At 41.0% G+C, this 26,772-nt stretch overlaps 1 protein-coding gene across 1 annotated transcript in view; it reads left to right on the plus strand.

The window, feature by feature from the left end:
• Positions 1-2,119: 2,119 nt before the first annotated feature.
• DMD (dystrophin) overlaps positions 2,120-26,772 on the plus strand; it is a 1,215,125-nt gene continuing 1,190,472 nt past the window's right edge. Inside the window, 1 exon segment of the mRNA XM_035901725.1 lies at positions 2,120-2,216. Coding sequence (XP_035757618.1) covers positions 2,120-2,216 — 97 coding nt within the window.

Raw genomic sequence — 26,772 nt, forward strand, 5'->3', positions numbered from 1 at the left:
GAGCTGACAGTATTTTCAGATAGGCACTTTATAGTTGTGCACTTTGCAAGTATACGATAGGACTGTCTCTGTTGCCTTGAATACAGAATTAGCTTGTTGATACGTGCTGCTACAGACAGAGGAACAGATGTAGTAATTCTACTTTATTTACATGAAATCTCTAAAAAGGCATTTTCTGGCAGCATGCTAGGAATAAATACAGTATCAAATATAAACCGTGCCATGCTATGTTAGCTCATTCAGGTGTCAGCTGTGGGCGAGAGGTGGGAGTCGGATCCCTCCCAGCAGCACTGGGAGCTCTCCCGCGCTCGGCAGCCCCGACGCCAGCCCATTCCCACCACTGCCCATTGTCAGGTTTTTGCCTGCCCCTCTGCCCAGAGTCCGGGGACCCTGGGACGCTGCCTCTAGCCCCTGGGCTGGGGCTCTGCGTGGGGCGAAGAGGGACGTGCCCTGCAGTTGCACCCACTGATAACATCCCTACGGGAGGCCTAGCAGAAGCTATCAGATGTCCCGATTTTCTTTTTTATTTCTTCAAGTAGGAGATTGTCTTACCTTTTTTCCTCCCTGCCCCCTCCCTCCCCCGTTTTTGTGACTTAGAAGTCCCCTAAATTCATGTTTTCAAGCTGCTTTTTCATAGCCAAGAGCTCCAGGAACCTAACTGAGACTAGGAAATTGTGGGGGAGGAAGGGACCATCAGGCTGGGGGTGGAGGGTTGCAAGCCATAAAGTTGAACACATCTTATCTGAGTGAAGACGTGAGGCTTAAGCGAAACCCTACGAGCCTTTTGAGCTGGGAAAACGAGAACTGGTGAGTGATGCTGCGCTGGCTGCCCCTGTAAGGGAAAGCTCTTCCTGGGGGACTGTGGCCTTTCCCCTTCCTCACTCCTCCTTTGCCATTGCCAAAGGCTGAGGAAGGGGGCATTACTCTAGTGAAAGTCCTTGCTCTCCCTCACTCCTTCCCTTAACTAACAGGTTTTATCCAGACAGCTGCACATGTTAAATTATTCCTTTTTTCTCTCTCGGGTATTGAAACTTTCCAGTGTGGGGGTTGGGGATGTTTATTCAGCTTATGAGCAAGCAGACACATTAAGGATGAAACGCCTTGACTCTGAACTGCAGGCAGAAGTGGTGGGAGGAGACGCAGGTAATTTAACTTGGAGGATGATTGATGTGTGTATGTCAATTTCTATTAATATTCTTTTGAAATCACTGATGCAAGCGTGTTTTTCCCCCACCCCAAAAGAAATTATAAATAGAAAGACAACAAACAATCCTATTCCTTTAATTCACAATACTCAGAAGCAGTTAAGCAAACTCTGTGATTTGAGTGTGTCCTCCACCGTCTGGCAAAAAACAGCTTATGGTGGTGTTCTTACCACTTTAAGAATATCAAGATGCTCTAACAGAGCTATCCACTTACTGCTAAAATGTATAAAGCACAGAAAGCAAAAGTTACCTACAGGTAGACCTAGATAAATTGCTTAAAAATGTACCATTCCCTCATTAGACAGCCATTCATTGCATGAAAGGATCTAAATGTATTTGTTGAGGTGTAGCTAGAAAAGCCATGTTTAAAATGAAACAGAATTGAGAGCCTGAATGCGCAGCAGTGTTATTCAGAAGTAGCTTTTGAGCAGAGTTTCAACAGGAAGGTGCTGTTTGGTTGGACACAAATCCGCAAACGTTTAGCTGAAGTGTGAATAATTCAAGCGTGCATGAAGAACCGTGCTTTCTGAAGAGATGAAATGCAAGAATTAAAAAAAAAAAAAATCTTCAAACATTTGCATCAGCCTTAGAGGACAATGCGAGCAGCAGGATTTGAAACAGATTTGCAGATGCACTCTCTTTAGGCAGGGAGAATGCTCATTAAATGCAAGATGCTTCTGTGGCTCGTGTGTTTGCACGGAGGTAGAGGTTTGCAAGACTGACGTATCAGATAAAGTCAGAGTGGTTACCACACCGACGGTGTAGCAGCTGCATAATAAATGATGGAGAGAATCATGTTAGGCATGCCCACCTAACCTAACTTGAATCATGCGAAAGGGGAGCTGCTGGAATTCAAATAGACTTTCTGGTTCCCAGCAGTCGGCAGTAATAGAATGCTTTCAGGAAGATGACAGATGCAGGGGAAAGATGCTGTTTTGCACTATCTTGATTTGTTACGGCAGCCAACTTATTGGCATGATGGAGTGACAAGAAAAGCAGCTGGCATGGAAGGTAGGATTATCAAAGCTATTGCATCATTATGAATGTAATTAGAAACTGACCATGACAAAGCATATGCTAGAAAGAGCTGCCGCTGATGGCAGAGGATTTGTTGCTGAGGTCTTGAAACTCTGAAAACAAGATTCCTCGTGCAAAATGGATTTTGCAATTTCATTTATGCTTGTGTTACCCTTTCTTTCCTGCTCGCCTTCAAACTCGGGGAATCGCTTGCTTTGAAAGAGAGTGTTGTGTTAGGATGAGACTGAAGAATAAAGTGTTTTCTAAGTCTGTGAAGCCTCAGGTAGATAGAAAAAAACAAATGTGAAACAAGACTGGGAAAGGTTCCTTCTGATTCACTAGCAAGCTCTGATTGATTTATTGGCATATTCAGGAATCCCGAGGAAATGAAAATGCATGTACTGAGTGTTTTGGTATAATGGAAAGATATTATTGCAGGTCTCTGCTTTATAGTTAGTTTTTCTGACAGTTTTTGTTCCCCATCAGTTTTTAGCTCTTGACATTTATTCGGTTGTTCGGTATTATATAAAGAAAATACTACAATATCTCCTGCAGGGTTTCTCAACAACTCCAGCATCTGTTTCAGCTATTGAACTGTATTCACGTTTTGCCAACTTGATGCCTACCCAGCTGGTCTATCATTTCTCGCTTGATTACTGCTCTTAATTTCTCTGTATCAGCTTGTTTCAGATAGGATTTTGAAAGCTGTTAATGAGAAATGACAGTAACTGCTAAATTATTGAGAACTGGAGTATTCTCTTATTTTTGAAACATCAGAGAGCAATTTTCATGTGCATTTTATTAAATTCATATTCTGTGTCGCAGTGAGGTTTTCATATAATCATTGAATTTAGCTGTGAATACTTTAAGCTAGATGAGTCACAAGCATAACTTTCAACTGACTATTTTGAGAAAGTTTGAGAAAATTTAAAGGTGCTTGCTTTTGGTGTATGTATCATCTTAATATATTTTTCTTCCTCCTGTCTGCTCTGTTCCCCACCCCCTCCAAAACCCCCCCCGCCACATATATACTCCCTCTCTGTCACGGTGAGCAGTCATTAAGTGTATACTGTACATATTGAAATATATTTTGCCACCACTAGGGTGAAAACGCTAAGCAGCTCCGAACAGGTGATTTGAGCAGGTTTAAAACAGACGTCAGCTCTATCGGAGTGGGTTACCCTCCATGTAAGAAGTAAAAGTGGTGTTTTCTAAATGTAAGGCAGGACCTCTCTTTGCTTCCTCTTCGGAGGTCCAACAACTATTCAAACACTGCTCAATAGCTCACAGGATATGATTATGTTATTTGGATTATTTTGCCTTACAAAATGCTTTATTTCAATGTAAATTCCCTTCTTCATTAGGTCTATCATTTTTTCCAACGTGATGATCAAGTAATCTCTTGTCACACTGGATATTCACTTTTCTGACTTTATTTTAAATGACTTTGCTGCCTGTTCTCTATGTAGTCTTGTAAAAAGGGGATCAGTTTATTAAACACTAAGTGTTGCTGACTAAAGCTGTAACAGTTTTAGAAAGATAGATGTTTCTAGATACACGGCAGTGAACCAGCCTTTAGAAAGTTTGAAGGTAAAGATCAGTAAAACTGATAAACCGTTAGCTAGTTTGAGCATTTCCCTGCTGATCACCTCTGAGAAGCGTTTTAAATTATTTTGTAACTGCTGGGAGGGGAGATGTACTTATTAATAGAGAGGATCCCTATGGGGATTGTATAGCCAAAAATAGTTCTGTAGTGTTGTTGACATTAAAAAAAAAATAAAATTGTTATTCCATTTCAGAGAAGTTCTGTTAAATTTAACAATTATTTGTCCTTGTTGATGACGATGAAACCATAGAGAGAATGACCCTTATAAACAGCTTAAGTGCCATTCACCTTTTCAGGGTAGCAGTAAAACTGTTTTATATTGCATGTATTATATTTATAGTCCTGAAGCTGCTAGTCACTCCTTGTCTCAAGAGTGCTGGCTGGCTATCATCATACAGCAGTTACTTAAAATGGTCTCTTCCTTCTGATGCTGGTAATCGTAACTGCATGCTGTCTGTGGCTATCATCCAGCTGACAAGTGATTTTATAGTTTGCTTCGGTTTTATCTATAGTATTTGGTTTTAGCTTTCTGTTTCGTTGATGAATTAAGACAACACTAGGTGGAGCTAGCTGTTGATTATAAATAGAGCTACAGTAATACAGGCCTGTCTAATAAGCAGGCCCCTCTATATAATGATTATTATTAAAAATAACAATTTAAAGTGTTAAGCATTGAATTGGACCTAGCCATGAAATTCTACATCTGGTGGGGTTAGAGGAAACAATTTCTCCATTTTCCTTTCCTTTTATTATTTTACAAGCCAGTAATCAAAGTTGAAACATAATAATAAGGAAGAAGTGTCTACATTCAACAAAGAGGGCTGGGAAGCAAAAGAACGGAAATAGAAGAAGAAAAGAGGAGAGAAGCAGCAATAAGAGCCAGCAGATGTTTCCACTGTAGATACATGCAGATATCCGACTGTGTATTTGTCTGTCTTTAGCCTGATGCACATAGATTTTCTCTCGTTCTTATGTAGAAATCCTCTTTCCATTCTGTCTTCCTGAATTAATTTATAGATCTAACATGTTTCACTTTATATTTAGATACAGGATCGATGTTTTCAAATATCTCCTTGGAAGGGTCATCTAAAAAGTGTGGAAGGGCACACAAAGTTGTCACATGTTAGCTGGCCATAATTGAGAAAAATGTAAAGGATTATTTATTGACTGTGGTGAAAACTGGTTGCATGTGCATAATTCTGGATATTAATCCCAGTCAAGGATAAGAAATCTGTAGTCCTAGACAGTGGAACAACACAAGAAAAATACACTCGCTTCCACACAGATTTACAGATATATACCACAGGTGTGGTACATCCATTAATTTAACAAAGAAGAGAGAGAAGTCGGGATATATACTGATACTTAGGTACATGAACTGAAGAGTAAAAAGCAGGAAATAAGAAGTGTGAGATGAGTACAGGGAAAAGGACAGGCAAAAATAGAGATTAAGGATATGAGCTGGCACAGTCTGGCAGAGCAATGATAATTCCCGTCAACATCTGTTGAGTGAAGCACTTGCAAGTTCAGTCAATATCTTGTTCTTACTGGAGTAAAAGGGAATTGGGGTAGGGAGATGCTCATGTCAGTGAGGAAAACTTGCCCAGGAGGGAAATGATAGCTGCCTGATGCCCCTGGAGTAATGACGTTTAGAAGACCAGAGCTGGACCTTTTTGAATGTTGTCCATAGAAACTTGAAATTTTAGTAGTGAGCTAGATGTGTGAGTTAGAATGGCCCTGAAAAGGTGCTAGACAAAATCAAGTTGTGCTTGGACCTATTGCTTGTTGGAGGAGTCTTGCAAGAAAGCAGTGCTGCATTGTCAACCCGAAGAGACCTTTTTGGTTATGAGCTGCGCAGTTGGTGCTTAACCACACAGGCATGTGAGGAGATCAACTATAGTGGAGACAAAGTTTATTAGTTTTACAAAATCATTCAGTATTTTATTGAGGCTAAGACATGATAATTTTTTTTCTTTTTATTTTAATGCATAGTCTTAACCAGCAACAAGGCCTTTGAAATGTGTTGTCATTACTTCCACATCTGCTTCCTGTACAGTTTTGTCCGCTGGTACCCCAGGACCTCTTGCTTAGAATGCGCTCATTCTGACATGTCCTGAATGTTCCTTATGACAACAGCAAGATGAGTATAGTGTGGCAGTTCATGGCTTTCTAATGCTGGTCACCTGCTGCTTCATTCAGCTTGTGGTTCCTACTGAACAAGGTGGAAATTCTGGCTAAGAAGTAGCCACGGTAAGTGTCTGACCATCTCAGGCAAGGGTCGTGAGAAGCTGAGCCAGAAGAAGAAGGAGGTGGTGTATTCCTTCTTTGTCGCTAAAATCTGTTCATTTTAAAATCCACTGGAATGAGGAGGAGGATAGGAGGAGGAAAAATTACATGTAAGGTGAAGAACGAAGGGGCTTCAGGTGTTCCATGAGACAGTCATTTGATGAATGGATAGTAATCACCTTGCAAAAAAAATGCATGAGGAAAGGCACATGTGGGAGTCAAGCTTGTCCAAGGGATATTACTGAGCATCTAGTATGCACGGCCAAAAAGCTTTCCACAAAGAAATATTACTTGTAATCAAAATGTTATTAATAAATCAAGTCTATTAGCAAAGAAAGAAATATTTTTGTCCTTTGAGAGCCAGAGTTCTCGTGGTGTTTTTATTTATTTATTTTTACTGTGTAATGGAATTAAAATTGCTAACAAATTGGGGGGAGGGGGCTGTATTTGCTAATAAATGCTAAATTATATCCTTTCTCCCCACCCCAGACTAGGGTTATTTTTTTCACAGATTAAACCACCTGTCCCTGAAATCATATAGTTTCAATCTCCATCGGAAGTGCTGAGATTTCCAGAAGCTGCTGGTTGTTGCTAGGTACCATGTCAGCTTTCAGTATGATGCTGGAAGGAGTGAAGGGCCAGGGGAAAGACCCATCTATCTGAAGAGCTGCTGGACTTTGGTCAGTAAAGACATCCAAAGTGTGAGAATTTTCTGAAGGCTGGTATTTTCTTGCTTACTCTTCTCATTCCTCCTAATGAGGTTCAACAAGGCCAAGTGCAAGGTCCTGCACCTGGGTCGGGGTAACCCCCAGTATCAATACAGGCTGGGGGAAGAAAGGATTGAGAGCAGCCCTGCCGAGAGAGACTTGGATGGACAAAAAGCTGGACATGAGTCAGCAATGTGCGCTGGCAGCCCAGAAGGCCAACCGTACTCTGGGCTGCATCAAGAGAAGCGGGGCTGGAGCACCTCTCCTATGAGGACAGGCTGAGAGAGTTGGGCTTGTTCAGCCTGGAGAAGACAAGGGCTGCGGGGAGACCTGATTGCAGCCTTTCAGTACTTAAAGGGGGCCTATAGGAAAGATGGGGAAAATCTTTTTAGTAGGGCCAGCTGTGACAAGACAAGGGGTCATGGTTTTAAATTAAAAGAGAGAAGGTTTAGACTGGATATAAGGAAGAAATTCTTTACAATGAGGGTGGTGAAACACTGGAATGGGTTGCCCGGAGAGGTGGTGGAGACCCCATCCCTGGAAGCATTCAAGGCCAGGTTGGACGGAGCTGTGAGCAACCTGATCTAGTTAGCGGTGTCCCTGCTCACTGCAGGGGGGTTGGACTAGATGTCCTCTAGGGGTCCCTTCCAACCCAAAACATTCTATGATTCTATGATTCTGGTGAAATCAGACCATAAGGTTACTGTATTTGAGTTGGAAATAACAAGAAAGCCTTCAGCTTGCTTCTCCACTGCATGTCATAGTGGGTGGATATAGCCCATCTCCTTCCTAACCTACAAGGTACAAGCGGTCTTGCATCTTCTCTACTTTGTGCCTCTAACTCCAAAATGTCCAAGCGATTCACTGCAGAACTCAGATTATGAATAAAGTTGTTGTAAAGTCTTTGCAGAAATGTCCTGGATGTGATAGACCCAGTGGTGCAGTCATGAGAGAGCTCAAATGGAGAAGTGAAAGAAAGGAAACCAGAAATGGGAGAAATAGTCAAGTAATAGTAGTTTTGCTTGCATCTTTTTTTTTTTTTTATTTTCCTTTATGATCTGAGAATCTAGGAATCAGAATAAGGTGCATGTGTTTACAAAAATCAGGAACTACCATCTGCACTGCAATTTCTTTAGGTTTTGTTATCTTCAGAACAGATCTTAGTCTTAAAAAAAGGAAAATCAGAAGAGTAAATCAAGATTAGGCACACAGTGCTTTTCATTAGTATCCTCAAGTTACCCAGCGTAGTGTTTTACATTACAATGCTGTTCCTTACAAGGTGTTTCTTTCATTTACATATCCCTAAAGATACTGCACACAGCACAACCAGTGCTCTGACTTGCTTGATGATACAGAAACTCAAGAGGCTGAAATGGTCAAAGGGAGACTTTTAGGTTTGACCAATACTGACAAAGACTCTTCTTTTTTCTTTATTCCTTTTTCCTTCACTGCCTTCCTTCCCTCCCACCCATGACTTGTCACAACCAAGGAGAAAGGTAAATCAGAAAAATTTGAAGCAAAATTTGAACAAGAACTAAGTTACTTGAAACTTTTGTTTTCTTAATCTGTATCTAGTGTCACCTTCTCCTCTTTCTGTGTCCTTCTGATGCTTAGGAATAAAGAACATGCAGAATTTCTTCTATAGGGTCAACTTCTTTTAGCATTCATTCCTGATCACTTCTATTGATCTGTTTCCCTGAAACTTAAAAGCCACACTAAATAAAACCACCGCATGCTGTTTTCTCTAGACTTTCTTTTTATGAGCAGCCTGTTATTTTTATATAGCCATTATATGGGTAACGTATGTTTTTGCAACAAATAATGCAAAGATATTGGGGAAAGGTTCATAGTTTTGTCTTTTCTATTTTAGAAAACTATTTATAGATTCCCACAGTATGCTTATTTAACACATCTTTATTTCCTCTTATTACAAAATAACATTTATAATGGGAATGCCTCTGTAATTTGATACTAATGGTCCCAAATGGTATTTAGTAAATATTCTCTAGGTACAAACATCTCTCTTTCAAAGGGAAAACTGGAATATTCACCTATTTGTTTAAATTAAGTGGTTTGTCAAAGACCAGACTTTTCACTTTGCAGTCCTGGGCTGCTTTTCATTCACTGTTGGTCCAGTATGAGATAAGGACTGCAAACACTGAAAAATGTAATCTCTTGTCTTCAGTAATGATGGCAGGCCTTGAATTGTGCCAGAATCAGGTTTGATAGCAAGGCAGAAAAGTAAAGGTATTAAATAACTGCATGTATATGGAAAATGTTATATTTATGTTTTTCTGAGCCTTAATGGATGGAATCTTTTAGGATGGATGCTTTGGTGGAATAGTTTTGGTGGCATTGAAATATTCAGTAATCAAAATTTTAAGAGGTTTATGGTTTAATGTCTGTGATGACTCTTAAACTAATAGTAAAATTACTGACTTCTCATTTCTTAGTCGCCTTGTCTTAGACTACTGAAAAGCACAAGGGATTTTTTTCTTATGAATGAATTTGGTACTTAGCAAAACATTTCAAAAACAATGAAATGAATTGCCAGCCCAGTTGATCCTGTGATTAAATCTTTGTATGCACGTGTCTTTTCAGATATTTCTTCAGAAGCCAAGAACAAAAAACACGTCACAGATGTTGGTAAATCCCAGTAACTAATTATATTTATCTCCAGGTTCTGTTGTTTTTCAAAACTTCAGAAATAATGAGGATTAGATAAGTGATCAGTTATGATGTAACCTGAACCAAGATCAAACAAATCCTAAGACAGTTAGGGTTATGAGGACCACCTCAGGCTTCTAATTTAAGGATGTAACTAGAAGGCAGAAATTCAAAGTGCCTCTACCTTGGCATTGCCTGCAAACCAAAACTGGCACCATCATCTGGTCTCAGAATGCAAAAAGTCAAATAGGGTTTGTTTCCTTTAGAGAAGCTACACTTTAATTTCTGTTAAGTTCTTTTAGTGAGTTAAAAATGCTTTAAATGGTAATAATTGATTGTCTGCCATAATACCTAATCCCACACCTTTCTTGCAGGCACTGTTTGCTAAACTATATGGGCATAAGTGTTGCTTTTAATCATCAGCATTAGCCAAAGTGTTAGTGCAGATAATAAAGGTCCCGCAACCACAGGCCAACAGTACATTGCTGAAGAGTATCAATTAGGATTATTCCTCTGGCAACATGCAAATTAATTTTGCAGGAGTCCTTAGTGAAGTTGGTATTTAGTATGGAATTCTGCGTGACCTGGCTGACCTGTCGAATAAACAGCAGCCCAAGCAGCCCTGTCGGGCTGGACGTATCACATAGTTTCTTAAATCTGGCTAAGCCTAGGGAACAGAACACTTATTACTTTATTATTATTTAATGTGAATAATTTATTATTTATTGTGTGATAACAGTGTATGTGGCACTTGACAAAGCATAGAAAAAAGTGACTTCTTTGCTCTAGGGAACGATATATAATTAATGTGAAAGGTTTGCTTTGTATCCTCAAAACCAGATGCAAACCCTGGCTAGTTATGAAGCTGTAACATACCCTAAGCAGAAATGGGATTTCATTTTGTGGCCTTCTCATTATTGACACACAACTTCAGAATTTTCCACTGAACGATAATTGTATTGCGCAGAGATGAGCCATCCATTGATGGTTCTGAGATGCCATGGAAACCCAGAGGTACCCAAATTAGTTGTTGCAGCCAGAGATAGGTATGTCACTGGGAATCCTTCACAGGCTGTACTTCAATAGAAACACTGGAACCAAAAGCGGGGGGGGAGTGGTGGAGAAACGGATGGAAGAGAGGAAATATGAACTAATCTATTAGGTATGGGAAAGGCAGAGGTGTCAATTTAGAGGACCAACTTACTCTGCTGTTGCTTCATGCAACTTCTTGGTATCTGCCAGGTCAGAACATAGTATTTTTTTCCCTGAGTGAACAACCAACTCAGGACAGCTGTATGCATTACTATAATTCAGGAGAGAAAACCCCACGTATTTGGTTTGTGTTGCAGCATAGTTTTCTGCTTTAACATCTTGCCCCAGGATTTGTAGAAATACAGAAAGCGCAATAAAACTATTGAGGAGAGATGTATCAGTGCTGAAATTGTCAGTCTTATTTTGTTCTCTTGGATTTTATTTGTTCCCAGCTCTCTCAAGTGAGTTTGAAGGAAAAAGACTCTAATATTGGTACTGCATTGACAAGACTGGAAAAGCAATGTCTTGTACCCCCAGTGTGGGTATGGAACTGGCATGCACTAGCCTTGCCCATGTCAGCGCACCCCTGGAGAGGCAGAGCAAGAACAACCAAAGGAGGTTTTGCAGGTGCTGATGCCTGTTTCCTAAGTGACCACATTGGGTGTAGGTGGCAAGGCTGGGAGGGATGGGAGGAGGGGGCTGCAGAGGTGGCCTCCATGTTGGACACAGCCAGTTCTAGCAGCTCCAATGGACCCACTGCAGGGCACCAGCTGAGCCCCTCAGCCAAGCTGGTGGCACCTCAGGAAAAGCCTATTTAAGAAAGGGAAAAGCACTGCTCTACTTTGAGTGGGAGCAAAAAAGTGTGAAACAGCAGGGGGAAGACAAAGGGGAGGAGGTGCTCCAGGTGCTGGAGCAGAGATTCCTCTGCAGCCCCTGGAGACCGTGCCGGAGCAGGTACCCACATTGCAGCTCATGGAGGACTCTGCTCTGGAGCAGGTGGATATGCCCTAAAGGAAACTGCAGGCTGTGGAGAGCCTGTACCAGGAGCAGGTATTCTCTGAAGGACTGTAGCCCACGGGAGCACCCACGCTGAAGCACGGGAAAAGTGTGAAGAGGAAGGAGCAGCAGAGAGGAGCTGGTGTGGACAGTCCCCATTCTCCATACTCCTGTGCCCCTTGGGGTGGGGGTGATGGGGGAAGACTTGGGAGTGGAGGAGTGGAGTGGAACCTGGGGAAAAATGGGGCGTGGGGGGGGGCAGGATTTATTTCAATTTTTTTTTTTTTTTTTTTTTTTTTCTCAACATCCAAATCTACTTTATTGGCAGTAAGTTAAATTAATTTTCCCCAAGTTGAGCCTGTTTTGGCCATAAGAGTAATTGTTAAGTGATGTTTCTGTCTTTATGTTGACTCAAGAACTTTTTGATCGTGTTTTTCTCCCCTGTCCTGTCAAGGAGGGGAAGTGAGAGGGCGGCTAGGTGGCTGTCTGGCTGCTGGCCAAGGTTGACCCACCACACTGAGGTTAGACAGGGTTATTCCAAGAGAGCTTTCCAAATTGTCAGGAGGTAATGACTCAAGGTCAGTCATTTTTAGGGATAACTGATAATAGAACACATGGGTGTGGACCACAGCTTGATACTTGGTAAAAAAAAGAAAGGTTGTAAAATGAAACCTGTCTGTTTGAAGCAGTGAGTCACTCTGGAGGCACTTACCCTGAACTTGCCCTAAAAAGACAGATGAAAATACATCATGAAAAGGGCATTGCTGGTAGTTTAAAACTGCTGTAGATTGTGTGCATCTGAATTAAGATCAGGAGCATGAGGAATTCTATTTGGGCAACATCAAGAGTGCCTTGGCTTTGCTAATGTTTTTGTGTACCAGACAGAGATTGCGTGTATCAGAATTTTTCATTGGCTGTGTTCATAAGATACTGCCAAAACTTGAGTTTTAACCAGTTCCAAGGGTATCTTCTTGCTTTTAACTACTTAAAAGTGAAGGAGATTTGGTGCAAGAATTAGTTATGGCCTGTAATTGTGACAGGCTGTCCATTCAAAAGCGTTAAAAGAAGAGAGGAAAAAATTTATTGAAAAGACATGCCATAAAAATAATCACAGAAAATGTAGTTTATTTCCTTGAAAAAAAGGGGGAAAAAAAAAAAAACAAACCCAAAAATTACTACTTAAATGGATGTTTGTGGCATTTCACAACACACTGGCTCTACAGATGTTATCTGTTGTTTCTGGTGGAGTTGAAAAAAAACAAGAAGCTATTACAGCATTTGGGTTGTTTTGTCATTCTGAGATAATCAATGAAGAGAAAATACATTGTGGCTTCAGGTTGAGAAGGTTTTAAGAAATGTCTTACTGGGCTACTAGCAGATGGGGGAAGAGAAAGCTGTCATTTGCAGGATGTTGAAAAATGTATACCATAACCAGATGTATTCTGGAATTTGTGTTCCTTTTCCACCATTGCTAACATGATTCAAGTTTGAAACAATCCACTTGTTCAGTAGAAGCATTTTCTGTGAAAGGAAAGCTGTAAGCATGAGGAGTGAATGGAGGTTGGATGGGGTCTGTACAGAGGTTCATTATGTTCAGAAGCCACGTTGGAGCACCCAAATGAAGCCTTGTGTGAATGACATCTCAAGACAAACTTGTTTAATCTTTTAAAAAAGATTTATTTCGGGAGATAAGTAAAAGGTCAGAAGATACTATGTGCGGGGAGTGTTACCTTGGGACCATTTTATCTTATTCATTACTGATTTCAACCCTGTGACTTGGAATTAAAAAAAAAAAAAAAAAAAATCTTTGTTTCCTTCTGCCAGCTCTCTGAGCTTCAGACATTGACAATCTGACACCACCAGGCTCCTTTCTGCCTGGAAAATGGCTGAAGTTCTTCTTCCAAGATTTAACCGAAAAATGGGAAAAGCCTTGTTTTAATCATTGGGTTGTAGGCCTTAAAAAGGAAGCACAACTATGCAGAATAGAAATGTAAAGGGCTCCGGAGATGTAAAGGGCTACAAGACAGGTTGTGTTACTCATTGATATTTATTTGTTGGTCTTTTCATTTTACAGCAGGCCAGTAGTGGTTTTGGCCCACTCTTCTCAAATCTGTGAGGTGGATGTTGTTTCTAGTTATGTGTAAATTAAAGAACAGGGTTAGACATCAAGGTGAATTTCAGTGTTCAGTGATGACACCCCTGAAAATCTGGCTTTTCTTGGCTATCTCCTGCTCTCAGTGAAATGGATTTGGGGAGGAGTCAGCAAACTGGTTAGAGAGGACCACATTCATGTCTTCATCTGTTACCTCTGGAGGCCAGTCAAAGTTTATTTATGGAAGCCTGGCAGTACTTTTTCTCCTTGTAACCAAAGAAATTAAATTACCCCACCCTATTACTGGAATAAAATGTTAATCTTCACTGCAGATGCGCTTTCATATAAGGTCTGTGATGTTTCTTTGTACATTCTGGCATGATGCTTAGCACCTGTATGTCATTTGTCTTGCTGATTATGCTTTCAGGTAGACTGGAATGGTCCAATTCCTTGTAGTAAATAATGAGCTTCATTGCTCAAGAACAGCATAGGTGATATGCAGTGAGTTGCTATAAAACTTGAGAATTTAGTAAGGGAAAGCTCTTCTATACATGAAGCAGGATTAATTTCATTAATCACGTTCTTCCATTAGTGTAGTTTCCTAAATTTTCCTAAATTTTGGCTTGTTCATTGAGGTTTCTTTTATCAGTGTTACTTACCAGGTTTCAGTATTGAACACTTCGATTGTTAATATTGGTACTACTACTATTTCAAGAATAAAGTAGGGCTTTAAGTACCTACTTAATTAAGCCAAAACAGGTCTGAAGCAGTGAGAGATTTCTCTTCTTGGCAGAAGAAGTAAGGGTAGGGTGAGACACACCTAAAATTAAACTGGTTTAATTTCTTTTTGTAAGCATTGCTTGAAGAACATGGGGTCCCTTAAGAGTACAGAGGGAGAGAAAAGTTACATGTGGAAAAGTTACTTTGGTCTAAAGAACACATCAAAGGGGGCCATTTTTGTGTATGTTTAGAAAATAACTGTGTCTGTGCATTCCAAATGATTCTCAGCATGATGCTCTCATGGTGCATGCATTCAGTTCAGAGCAAGAAAATGAAGATTCAAGCCCTCAAAGATTTTCTCCCTTGTAATCCTATTTACAGCCATTTAAGATCAAGTCTGAAGTTTAATATTAAAGTAAATGGTGTTAACCCTGGAAAGTAAACAGCATGAGAGTGATTGAGATTTTTTCCTCTCAGGAGAGTGGATAGGAGGAGAGAGAAAAACCTTCAATAAAATAATTAAGAGAATTAATTGTTTCCTTTTTACCTACTTAAGTATTTCATTTTGTGTTTCTGAACACTGAGTGTTACATGTCCCCCAGTGGAACAGTCCTCGAAATTCAGATTTTATACTGGTAGGAGATGTTGAATGCGTGTACGTGGGGAGGTGAACTGAGAAAGAGTATTGACAGGAAACCATTCCCAGACAGGGAGATGCTGTGACCACTGAAACACATGCATATGGTTGCTGGAAATGTTGCAGGTAACTATATGAAGCAGCCTTGCATCTCACCCTTAGTGTCTGATCATCACAAGGTGAAACATTTGTGTGTTGGTTTGACCCTGGCTGGATGCCAGGGGCCCACCAAAGCCACTCTATCGCTCCCCTCTTTAACTGGACAGAGGAGAGAAAAGTAGATCAAAGGGCTGGTGGGTCGAAATAAGGACAAGGAGAGATCATTTGCCAGTTACTATCATGGGCAAAACAGACTCAATTTGATGAAACTAATTTATTATCAATCAAAATCAGAGAAGGAGAGGATAAAAACTGCTGAATCTTAAAACACCTTCCCCCCACCCCTCCCTTCTTCCTGGGCTCAACTTCACTCCCAGATTTCTCTACCTATTCCCCCCCAGCAGCAATGGGGGCTGGGGTCAGTTCGTCACACATTGTCTCTGCTGCTGCTTCTTCCTCTGGGGAGGACTCTTCCCCTGCTCATGTGTGGGGTCTGTCTCACGGCATACAGTCCTCCACGAACTTCTCCAATGTGAGTCCTTCCCACGGGGTCACAGTTCTTCATGAACGGCTCCAGCGTGGGTCCATCCCTCCCACAGGGTGCAGTCCCTCCAGAGCAGACTGCTCCAGCGTGGGTCCCCCGCGGGGTCACACGTCTGGCCAGCAAACTTGCCAAAACTTGCTCCTCCCCCATGGGTCCACAAAGTCTTGCCAGGAACCTGATCCAGTGCAGGCTTCCCATGGGGTCACAGCCTCATTCTTTGGGCATCCACCCTGCTCCGGCGTGAGGTCCTCCATGGGCTACAGGTGGATATTTGCTCCACTGTGGGCCTCCATGGGCTGCAGGGGGACAGCCTGCCTCACCATGGCTCTGCTCTGGTGCCTGGAGCACCTCCTGCCCCTCCTTCTTCACTGTCCTTGGTGTCTGCAGGGCTGCTCTTCTCACATCCTCTCACTCCTCTCTCCGGCTACTGAGCCGCAGCTGGGTTTTGCCTTCTTAAATCAGAGGCGCTTCCACTGTTGCTGGTTGGCTTGGCCGTGGCCTTGGCCAGTAGCAGACACAGGGGAAACTTCTAGCAGCTTCTCACAGAAGCCAGCCCTGTAGCGCCCCCACTACCAAGACCTTGCTACACAAACACAATACAATTTGGAATTGGTGCTCTCTGTTCAGGTCTGTCTGGGAGCTGAGTCCATCCCAAGTTTCATCCCAAGATGTAACCTCTCAAGTGGTAGAAGCAGTAAGTTCATTGTCTGCATCTTCTGTCTTGAAGGATTTACAGAAATTAGCAGTGGAATACCTAGACTTGCTCTCTCTGAACTAATGCTATAGTCAGTATGATAGGGCAAGTATGTTTCTGTCCTTTTATCAGTTCTCCTAAAATGCAAGAACAAGAATATATCCAGTGAAATGGAAAAGCAATGCCTTGAGAATGGTAAAAGGAGAACCATTCTTACGTCGTATGCTTTGTCTTTGGAACTTGTTGCCAGTAAGTGTGAGGTAAAAAAAGAGTCACAACTGCAAAATTTCAGAAAGTATGTTTAGGTTCCAGTTTGGGTTAACTAACAAAATCAGTTTATTCAGCATCTACTTGACCTTTTTTTCATCTCTTTGCCATCATGCAGATGGTAGGCTTCTATTCTCTGCGGTCAGTGTTAAAGCAGGTAATGTGTTTAAAATTGGCCAACAAACTGAAAATTAGGAACGCTCCTTTTTGGGCTTGTCTAACATAATTGTTTAAGGGTCATGTGGCCTTTATAAAATGTCTAAATGAAATCAGTTTTATTTATTTTGGTATAATTATTTTATTATTTCTTTTTATTAATCAATGCTTAACATTTTTTAAAGTGAAGATATATTTCTTTATTGTCTTTCACTTTATATTCTTTTCACTCCTTATTCTAATTTTTCGTATTTGCTACATCTTCCTTGCACTTTGACTCCTTTTTTTATTTGCTTTCTGTGCTGTATCTTATGATGCCTGTAAGTAATATTCAAGGTTGAAGGTGCCAGTAGTTAATACTTATGGTAAATTTAATGCATATCATTCTCCAGAAATGTAAAAGAAAGCGTTTGGCTGTTGAAGCTCTCAGATAAAAACTAAAGTGACATACTTATTTCATGCATCACATCAACCTGTTCTGCATGCCACTGTCATCCTGCCTGAAGTTGTGCAAGATTAGATTCAAGCCATGCAAAACAAACAAACAGGACAGGTATGTTGCTGCCTCTTTGAACTGTGTGTATCACATTGACTCTTCTGTCAGATATGCTTAAACTGGAAAATAACTAGTGGATGTGAAATTCACTCCTACAGAAAGTCTCTGTCGCCTCCCAGCCATACTCGGTAGCTGTAGTAGCATTTACCATTATGTAGCATTGACCAGCCTCTACAGCCTACCCTGTTAATAACGTAATTGTTGAAAATGAGTCATTCTTTAGCTCTTGGGCTTATTTCAGTGTTGTGTCTTTTCTATTAAATTCTGAACCACCACCTCCTCCTCGTCAGCCCTCACTGCAGTTGCTGACATCCTGGATGGAATTACTGCTGAGGGAGGACTCTCTCCAGCAAAGATGAGCTCTACCTGAACATATTGTTCAGTCCTTCTGTAGCATGTAGTGTATTTTGAGCTTGCATGCATGTTTTCACACATACAGGTAGTTCTTTAATTATGTACTTTTAAGCGACCACCAGAAGATTTAAAAAAGAGAAACAAGGTTTCTTTGGATTTAGTTTCCCTAAGGACCCGATTATGCTTTTCCATGTTTGTAGGATACCTTGTTTGCTTCTGTGTGGGTATTTTTAGTATGACTGGGGAACCTGTGGGTCATTGTGGCATATTCTCTCAGCTTAATCTGCTGTCACTTATGTTAATGGTGTGTGTGGCGCTGGGTTTGTACTTCACTTTGGCATATTGCCACTTCTGCAGCAGAAGCCAAAGGTGACTTTATCCACTCCACCTGAGATGTTCTTTAAGCACATTTTGCTTTTCCAGTGACATAGCCCCAGAACTCTGCAAGTGAGACGATTATGCCTGTCTCGATCTCCTCACAGGAGCATAGATTTACAGCCTCACATTTATTCTCCTTGCTGTCTGGTGAAGTTCTAGAAAGCTTATCTAAACTTGCTTGAAGAGTAGAAATTTCTTTTTTATATGGAGACTTCGAAAGTTTGAGGAAACTGAAATAAGGAAACACCGATATAAACAAAACTGTGCATGTGCACATGTATTCCCTCTTCTAATGAGACAATTGGATTTCACATCACAGTAGATCTCATCTGTGAAGGACTCCAGGTGGTTTGCAAACATGGGTGAATTTTGAGCGTTAACAATATACAGATGGATAGGTACATTATCATCTGTGTTCCAGAAATGGAAATAGCACAGGGAGGTTCAGTGAGCCAGTGGTCATAGAAGAAATCCATCTCAGTTAAAGGAACAGAATTCCTGTCTGATTTTGTATCTTCTTGTCTCCTTCTACAATACTGTGCTAAAGAGGGAGAGGAATAAGATTTGGAAACTCTGCTGCTTCTTGTGCCTAATTCATCTGCCTTTGCTGACCCTGTATGAATACAAACTAGCTAGAGCCTTACTAATTTGTTCAACTTTTGCCTGTGCTTGGGTTTCATTAACATCATAAAACGTAGCTCGTGTTCGTTAAGTTTAGGTGAAGCCTGTGTTCTTTACCTTCATTCTTCTAAAGCCATGTAGTGGGAGATGCCATGTTCCTGTAAGCTAAAGCCAGCCAAAACCTAGGTTTTCTTGAGTCTGCCTTTTGCTCCAATTTTTGCATTCTCTGAACTAAAAAGGATATGCTTAACCCTCTAAATAAAAACTTTCATTTCAATCTTTCGTTACAGTGCCGCATGTCATATTCTGACTTTTGACAAGGAGCAATTCAAGGTTTTAACCTTGATCGGTCTTTGACAAGTGCACAGAAAGCTGCAGTTTTCCGAGGCATACTCATCATCCTTCCCTGTTTTCTTTCTCTTTCTAGTTTACCTGTCTGTCCATTTCAGAGGAATTCAGGAATGGAAATGCTGAGGTTTTTTGGTATCCTGAGAAAAGGATTCGTGGTTCACAAATTTCTGAGCCTGGGATTTCAGGTCATTGTCGTCATTGAAAGCAGGGACAAAGGTGCTATTTGTCTTCTATGCAAAACAGCAGGAAAGCAGATGTTAGTAGGAGTGGTGCTAATAATCTGCAGTAGGAATGGCAGTGCATCTACTAGGAAAGATCCCTGTCTCACCATGTTTTCGACTGCTTTAGGGCACAACTACAGTGTGCAGTGAAGACAGCCATGCCAGCTCCAAATGAGCCAAATCTGGAACTGGAAGCTGTTTAGCTATGTTACACAGGCGGGTGGTGAAGTTTCCAGGCCTGCAGACTCCTGAAACAGGCCTAAGGATTTGCCAGGTGATCAAAGGAAACAAGGCGGGGTGAGGGGGAGGGAATCCCAAGAAAGTGCTGTGGAAAATTCATCAAAACATGTGCACGTGTGTGCGCACACACGTATATGTGTACGTACACACACACGTTCACAAACAGACAGCAGGTATTGCCAACCAACTATATTCATAGTACTCTCTATCCATTTCCTGCCTGGAACACTTTAAATATGGTGGTCTTGTAATGATTTTAATTCAGTTTGAGGCTGAAAAATTAACTAGTAAGCTATCATCACAGGCCTAGTAATAAATACAATCTCCAATGCAATATACTTAATTTCTGCTGTTGCCTTTAAGTTGAAACTAAACAAAAGTGGCTCCCTTTAAGCTCAGTTTCTCCCCAAATGGGCAACATTCACAAACACAGGAACAGAACTGAATGTGTTTATGGCAGTCATGATAATTATGGAACACAAGATTAACCTGGCCAGGGAAGATAAATATCTTGGTATTTGCTGAAGTGATAAACTGACTTTGGAATGCAGCCTGACAGAGTGGCAGATGAAATTTGATTTTTCTAGCTATACATAGCTCACAACAGGCCGCTGTAATATTTGTTGAATCTAAATGTCCCAAGAAACTCATGTTGTCTTTGTAGCATGGGTAATTTTGGGTTTTTTTTTTTTTTTATAATATTTTATGGGAAATGTCTATAGCTTTAATGCTGAAAATAGGTAAACATCTTTGAAAGATGCTGAAAACAGGAGACCAACTTGAGCTGCAGAACATAGTTTCTACCTTACTTGTGAATTAGATCTTTCTCAAAGGCTGTGTATTCCAGGTCTGTCTGTATAATTGAGTTTCATTGGTATTGTGTAACATTCTTGGTCTTAGTAAAAAATAAGTAAAATTCTTCTAGGGGGTAAGATCAGATTTGTCTGAGCTGTGGTTGACTGCCACAAAGCTAGGCTAAAATGTATATAATTTGTGAAGAAAAATACTGTTCTCTTTTTCCTAAATTGTGGAGGCAAGAAAAATGATACAATGGTGGAGAAGTCAGAACAGTTACTAAATATTTGCTGATACAGTTCTGTGTGTCAATGAATTACTGTTGACAAATACCTGCTCTCAGTTTCCAGTGATGTCTTCTATACATGGAGAGAAGTTTCACATTAATGTTTATTCAATTTCTTAACTAATTAAAAAACCTTCAATGGGTTCCCCTTCAAGAGAATTCTTCAGTAATTTAAGTTGTGGAACCTTGGCTTCAAGTCTTCAGCATCCAGTCACCAACACTTGCAGAGTCTTTGGTGCTGAATTTGTGTCGTGCAATGCCCTCCTTTCTTTTTCTTTGAGTTGAAAGGCACACAGACCTGCAGTATAAGTGCAAGGAGGGGGCTGATGGCAGCACTGTGTCCTTTTCCTGAGCTCTGTCAGCCTCTTTTCTATGTATGTCAGAGAGTTTAAGACCAGGGAGGACCATTAGATCGTCCAGATTGACCTCCTCCTCAACAACAGACCATTATGTTTCACATAGGTACCCCTTTATTGATCCCAATAACTTCTGTTTGGCTAAAGCATGGCTCTTGGAAAGACCCCCAGGAAGAGAACAACAGATGCAGTATGCATTAGTACTCTGGACAGTGTGGTTGCACTGGTTAATTGCCCTTTCTAAACAAATATGCCTTCCATAACCAAAAGTTGCCTCAGTCTTTCAGCTCAGTCACTATGCTACCTGTCGCTAAAAATCATTCCATTCTTAATTTTTAGCTTGACTTTGTTCGGCTTCATCCATTCCTTGACTTTGTCAATTGATGTGTTGGTTGAGGACTGTGATTTCTCTACGTCCCCAGCGAACGTTTTTCTGTGATCTCTGCATGAGTATGTTTCCCAAGTATTCGTCTTCACTTTACAAATGTGTATTTCTCTTATTTCCATCCCTTTAGAGCAGATTACTTCTCCTCCCCTTGCATTCGCTGTGTGTCAGCTACGCAGTGAGTAGCACCTTACACCTCCTCTTCAGCTGTGCATAAATATGCTACTCTGCCACTCTTGAACTTGGTCCTGTGGTGGCATACCAACACTTCTAATTATAACTGTATTAAAGACCTGGTATTTGAGACATGATTTTGTAACTGGTACTTGAAAATAATTTTTCATCAAGGAACTGTGACCTGTTACTGATTGAAGTGATTAGAAACAACTCCTTTCAATGGCTGTATTTTCTTTTGAGGAAAGAAAGGAATGGAAAGGTTTATGAAGACAGAAAAATCTGAATTATCCTATTTCTTAATGAAGGTTAAAATTCCTAAAAAGGCAAACAAATGTTATTGTTGGGAAAGTTACGCCTGAGTTATTGGCTTTGGATTAACAGCCTGATTGTCTTCCTGGCCTCTTCCAGTGTCTGTCTGCACCTCAGCCTAAGGGTCCCTCCACCTTTTGAGGTATAACCACGTCATTATGTTTCTGAACTTCATTCATACACACGCAGACAAATCTGGCTTCTTACATATTTTCCCTTCATTCCATGTATTACATATAGTTTTTTTTTTTAATTTCTTACTGCTACAACTCATTGTAGAAGAATGGCTTTTTGAAACCTGCAACTTCAGAAGATGATTCTGTTTGGGGCACCGTGTGTATTTACTTACTACTGCTCTCTCTCTGCATCTTTGTTTCAGTTCATTGTTTCTCCCACATCCCAGTGGAAAGTGAAATATGGGAGGTGTGTGGGTAGTGTGTTTTGGACATAGACTTGATTTATGAAACTTTACATTTATTTTACCATTCTAACACACAAGTTTCAAGTAGGTAAATGCATTAACAGTTACAGTTTTATTAATAATAAAAATATTTTATTAATAATTAAAAGCCCATATTACTGTTACTATAATATACAGCTTTGTTGAGTAGTACTTCTGCTAATGATTGGGCACTTACTTTAAGAAAAAGACGGGCAAATTTTTTCACTGATTTCTGAGAGGTTAAGGACTAATAGGGTTAACAGTTTGCTTTCCTTCTCCTGGAATTTGTTTTGATGCTGGCTAGTGCCCTGAACAAGTTTTGAGACCAAAGTTTACTTGCTGCTCAGAGTTCATGTTGAATCTTGATTCAGCAAAACTCCTGAGTATTTGAAAACTCGATGTGTGCCCTGAGCTTTGACTTGAGTACATACTTTTTTTTTGGCAGAAATTTTTGTGCTGAGGCAGTTAGGTTTGTGGAGTTTATAAGCACTACAAGACAGGAGCTTTCTTCTCAGAAGCTATAAGCTGTACAGCATCCAATTCAGCAATCATTTTTTATTCATGCTCTCAATTGTCCAAATAATTGTCATGTCTTTTCTACATTCACTGTGTCTTAATGCAGTATGTAATGTGGTGTGCTTTGATACAACGGTCAAAATGTACTCAAAAATTATTTAAGCATTCAAGATTATTGAAAATGTTAGCAGAGCCCTTTGTGCATCTCTTAAAGTTTATGTGTGGGGGAAATCCTTCTGTTTTAAAAATACTTGTCCAAATTATGTTATTGGTAATGAGGGTGTCACCTCAGCAAGGTTTCAGCTGTGAAACTCATCGCAGAGTTGGGCCACATTAACACAGAAGCAGCTCTTCAAGTTCCTAGAAGTGATTTAAATCTTATTAGCGCAGGTATTGTGTGATATTGAAGCTGACAGGTTATTCACTTCAGGCAAGACTATTAAAGGGGTTTTTTTGGATGGCTTTTTTTGAGAAAGGATACGAGCATTGTTAATGCAACAGCCTTCGTTAAAGGTCAGAGATTTCTTGGGATATAAGCCTCTGCTGCTGAAGACACTGCTGAAGACAAAATACTATTTGGGGGGGGAACTTGAAAAAGACCTATTCATATGCTGTCAAGCCTCTTGGCTCCCCAGAGCCTTTGGAGGCTCCTGTTGAGTTTCAGCATGGTTATTACCAATCACAGCAGCCTCTTCCTATATTGTCTTTTGCATGCAGATACGAGCTCCCTCTGTCAGTGCTCTGAGTGCAGATTTGTTTAGTCTGACCGTGCTCCAGATGCACTGAAAACTGGACATGCTAACACTGTGATAAACTAATAGATCTTACTAGGCTTAGTAGCTTGGCTTTAACAGCTTTTTTTTTTTTTTTTTAAACTGGCTTTGTAGTTTAATAGCTCGGCTACTTACCAGGGCCATACAAGTTGCAATCGGCACAGGGTATTGGCAGAGCAAGTCTGCATGTGCTTGGAGAGCAGGCAGCAGGGGGTTGTATTTGCCTCGGAAAGGCTGCCAATATACCTCGAGAGAGTGAGTTTCCTTCAGCTCTGCCTGTCAGCGCTAAGGAAAAAGTGGATTAACTCAAAGACAGGTCCACTGACTGCAGAGGCCAGTGGGGGTCATTCCTGAAAATTAGTTCTTGTCAGAGAGGAGTACTGGAAATTTCTCCTAATGACAAGTGAGGTAAAAGAAGGAAATGGCTCAAAGAAGAGAGAGGAGGGGAAGAGGGGTGGTTGAAGAAAAGCTAAAAATATGATGAAGAAATGGAAGAAGAGGAAGGTGAGAGTGCTGGGGAGGGGCAGCCTCAGGCAGGGGGAGAACATGCTTCTGGGAAGGTTGCTTCTGGGAATGTCACGAGCTGTACAAAAGCCTACACCTTGGTAAAGTCTGTGAATTTCAAGGACTTGTAAGGCAGAGGGAAAAGTATATATTTTCAGATTACCCCAAAGTCCCAGCAGAGTAAAACTATTTTGTGAATATTTCAGGTAATAGGAGTGTCTCAAAAAACTTCCACCTACAAAATAGCCAGAAAATTGAGACTTTCTCTTTAATAACTCATCTTCCTTTAACTGCAGCTGCTGCATGGGCCAGGTATAGAATGATTACATTCTAAATATCAGGTTTCCAGGGTAGACCAACGGTAAGCTAAAATGCCAGTTTGCCTAGTGCAAACACTTGACATATGTTGAGCTGAATAGGGAGTAATGAGGTTGGAGACTGTCTATTTGCTCCTGGTCATCTCTCCTTAGAAATTTTTTCTGGGTACACACTTGACAGGGAGTAGATGGCTGGCACTATCTCATCTCTGTTCAGAAAACATCCGCTGACTTAATGTGCGGGGAGCTGAACTGCTAATGCTCTGTGTGAACTTGTCTCATGGCTGGACTGTCAGAATGAGTCTACTGTGGCTTTAATGAACTGGATGTGAGGCCAATTACACCCTGTAAAAGCTGTAATGGTTAATTAAACTATAGCACTTGCTTCAGTCAGTCAGACCTGAAGGCTACTGAAATACTAGGTGTATACCCGAAAGTTGAAGCGAGACTGAAACACACAAGGCTTCTTTCTCTTCCTGAATACTTTGCTTTAATACGTCCAGATGAGATGAGCAGCTGAATAAATTCAAGAATGTTTCCTTTTTAAGAGACAGGGAGCTTATTTAATGATTCCCAACCTGCCCCTTTCATTCCTGTTTCTAATGCACCATCACTTCCACCCTTCTCACATCAAAGAAGAGATGAAAATGGCACCCTACAGAGATCATGAACACTGCTCTAAAAGTGCTAGCAATGAGAGGTTGATTTTTAGTTTAATATGAAGCCTGCAAGCAATGACTGCCTGATTTCTGCCCTCCCCCACCATCTCCCTGCTCCAGGGACACAGGTGGCTGTGGCAGCGATGCAGCCCTGTGTTTGCCTGGCATGTTCGGCTCCTGCACCCTCTGTGGTGGCTGGATGCTGGAGGGAGGGTGGGAGGCTGCAACGCCTCATTTTAGCCGATTGGCATTTTGGTGTTTGAGCTATGCTGTTGCCTATGAGGGAGGGTGCATGTTGATGCCTTGTCTTGGGGTTTTTGCAGTTCTTACTGGTCATGGCTTCCTCTCAGCCCAGTGGCCAGGTGTTATAGGAGCGTTACATCTGGCCAAAAGGGGAAGGGGGCAAGAAGCATCCTCCTCTGGTGGGGCACAGGGGGTGAGTCCTGCCATAGTGGCACAGAAAAGGCAGAGGTGTGCTAAGGTAATGCCTGAGGGAGAGACAGATCCCGCCTGGCTTCAGGCACGACCGTTGGGACTGTGGTCAGGAGCAGGAGGTGCCGCCAGGAGCAGCTTTGGGAGCTCCTGCTCCCTCCATCCCCTGGGAGCAGCAGCGGGGGCCCTGCCACTGCCTGCCAGCAAACTCCTCCAGGCAGGATGAGTCTGAGCCCGTAGGGCAGTGCCAGGTCAAATGGCTTTCCCAGAGAAGTTTCCATGTAGTTTCTAAGCTCCGGTAAGATCATCCACTGTGTTATTTTGTGTGCCTCAAAATCTCAGTATTGTGAGAAGAGGAGGAAGAAGGAGAGGCAAAGAGAGGGAGAGTGAACGGTGTGGCTGTGAGAATGACTTCCTGGGGAAATGGGGCTGCGTCTTCACACATGCACTGCACCTACATGGGGAAAACATTTCAGTAGGTAATTACAAATTAAGCATTTAAAAGGCATATCATTTAGTGCCTCTGTTTTCAAATAACCAATTAGAAGCTCATGAGCAGAGAGATAGACATTTAACCGTAGGTTGAAAGTTATTGCAGGCATGATGAGTCCCCCTCAAAAAAAAACCCAGAAGGAAAACAAACATGGAATCTAGTAACAGCTGGTTGTTTTCCAGGCATAATCTTTCAATAGCTGCTTGAGAGAAGAGGAAAAAATCCAGACCCAAACCAACAAATCACAACTATTGCATGTAACATCTACACTCTACGAGCTAAGGATGATGGGTCTGGGTTGTAATTAATATAAATACCCCTCCCCTGCAACAGGGAATAAGCAATAATGATTTCTATACAAGCTAACATTAGCTTTATTTGGCACATGACTGCTGCCTTCAAAAAAACACAATAGAAAGTTATTTGAAAGAGGTTTTTATTTTCATATGAGAAACTATTTCATTTTCTTTTTGCAGATTGTATATTTAAGGGAATTGAAATGTTCAGTCAAAATGAATAAATAAATAAAATCTGGTAAGAAATCTTTTTTAATAGGCTATTACATGTTTTGAAAGCATTATCATTTCTTGGCTTTATTTGTATTTTTTTTTTGTCTCCAGCAGGGCCATTAATTTTCAATCCCTTCTGCTCTATGTGGGCTGTTGTGCAGTGACCTAAAAACTGACATGTGTTGCAGATTTTGGACCATAAATTTTTATGCATATTGTGGGGGGCACAAGGGGTTATAATTTGAGGAGTTGAGGTAGTGTCATGCTTTCTTTTTTCTTTTATATATATATATATATATATATACACATTTGAAGCTTAGACAATGCAGCCAGAACACAAAAAATAATATATCAAAAAGAGACAGAAAGGAAG

Source organism: Egretta garzetta, unplaced genomic scaffold, assembly GCF_000687185.1.
Source record: "Egretta garzetta isolate BGI_Z169 unplaced genomic scaffold, ASM68718v1 scaffold70, whole genome shotgun sequence".
Lineage (NCBI taxonomy): Eukaryota > Metazoa > Chordata > Aves > Pelecaniformes > Ardeidae > Egretta > Egretta garzetta.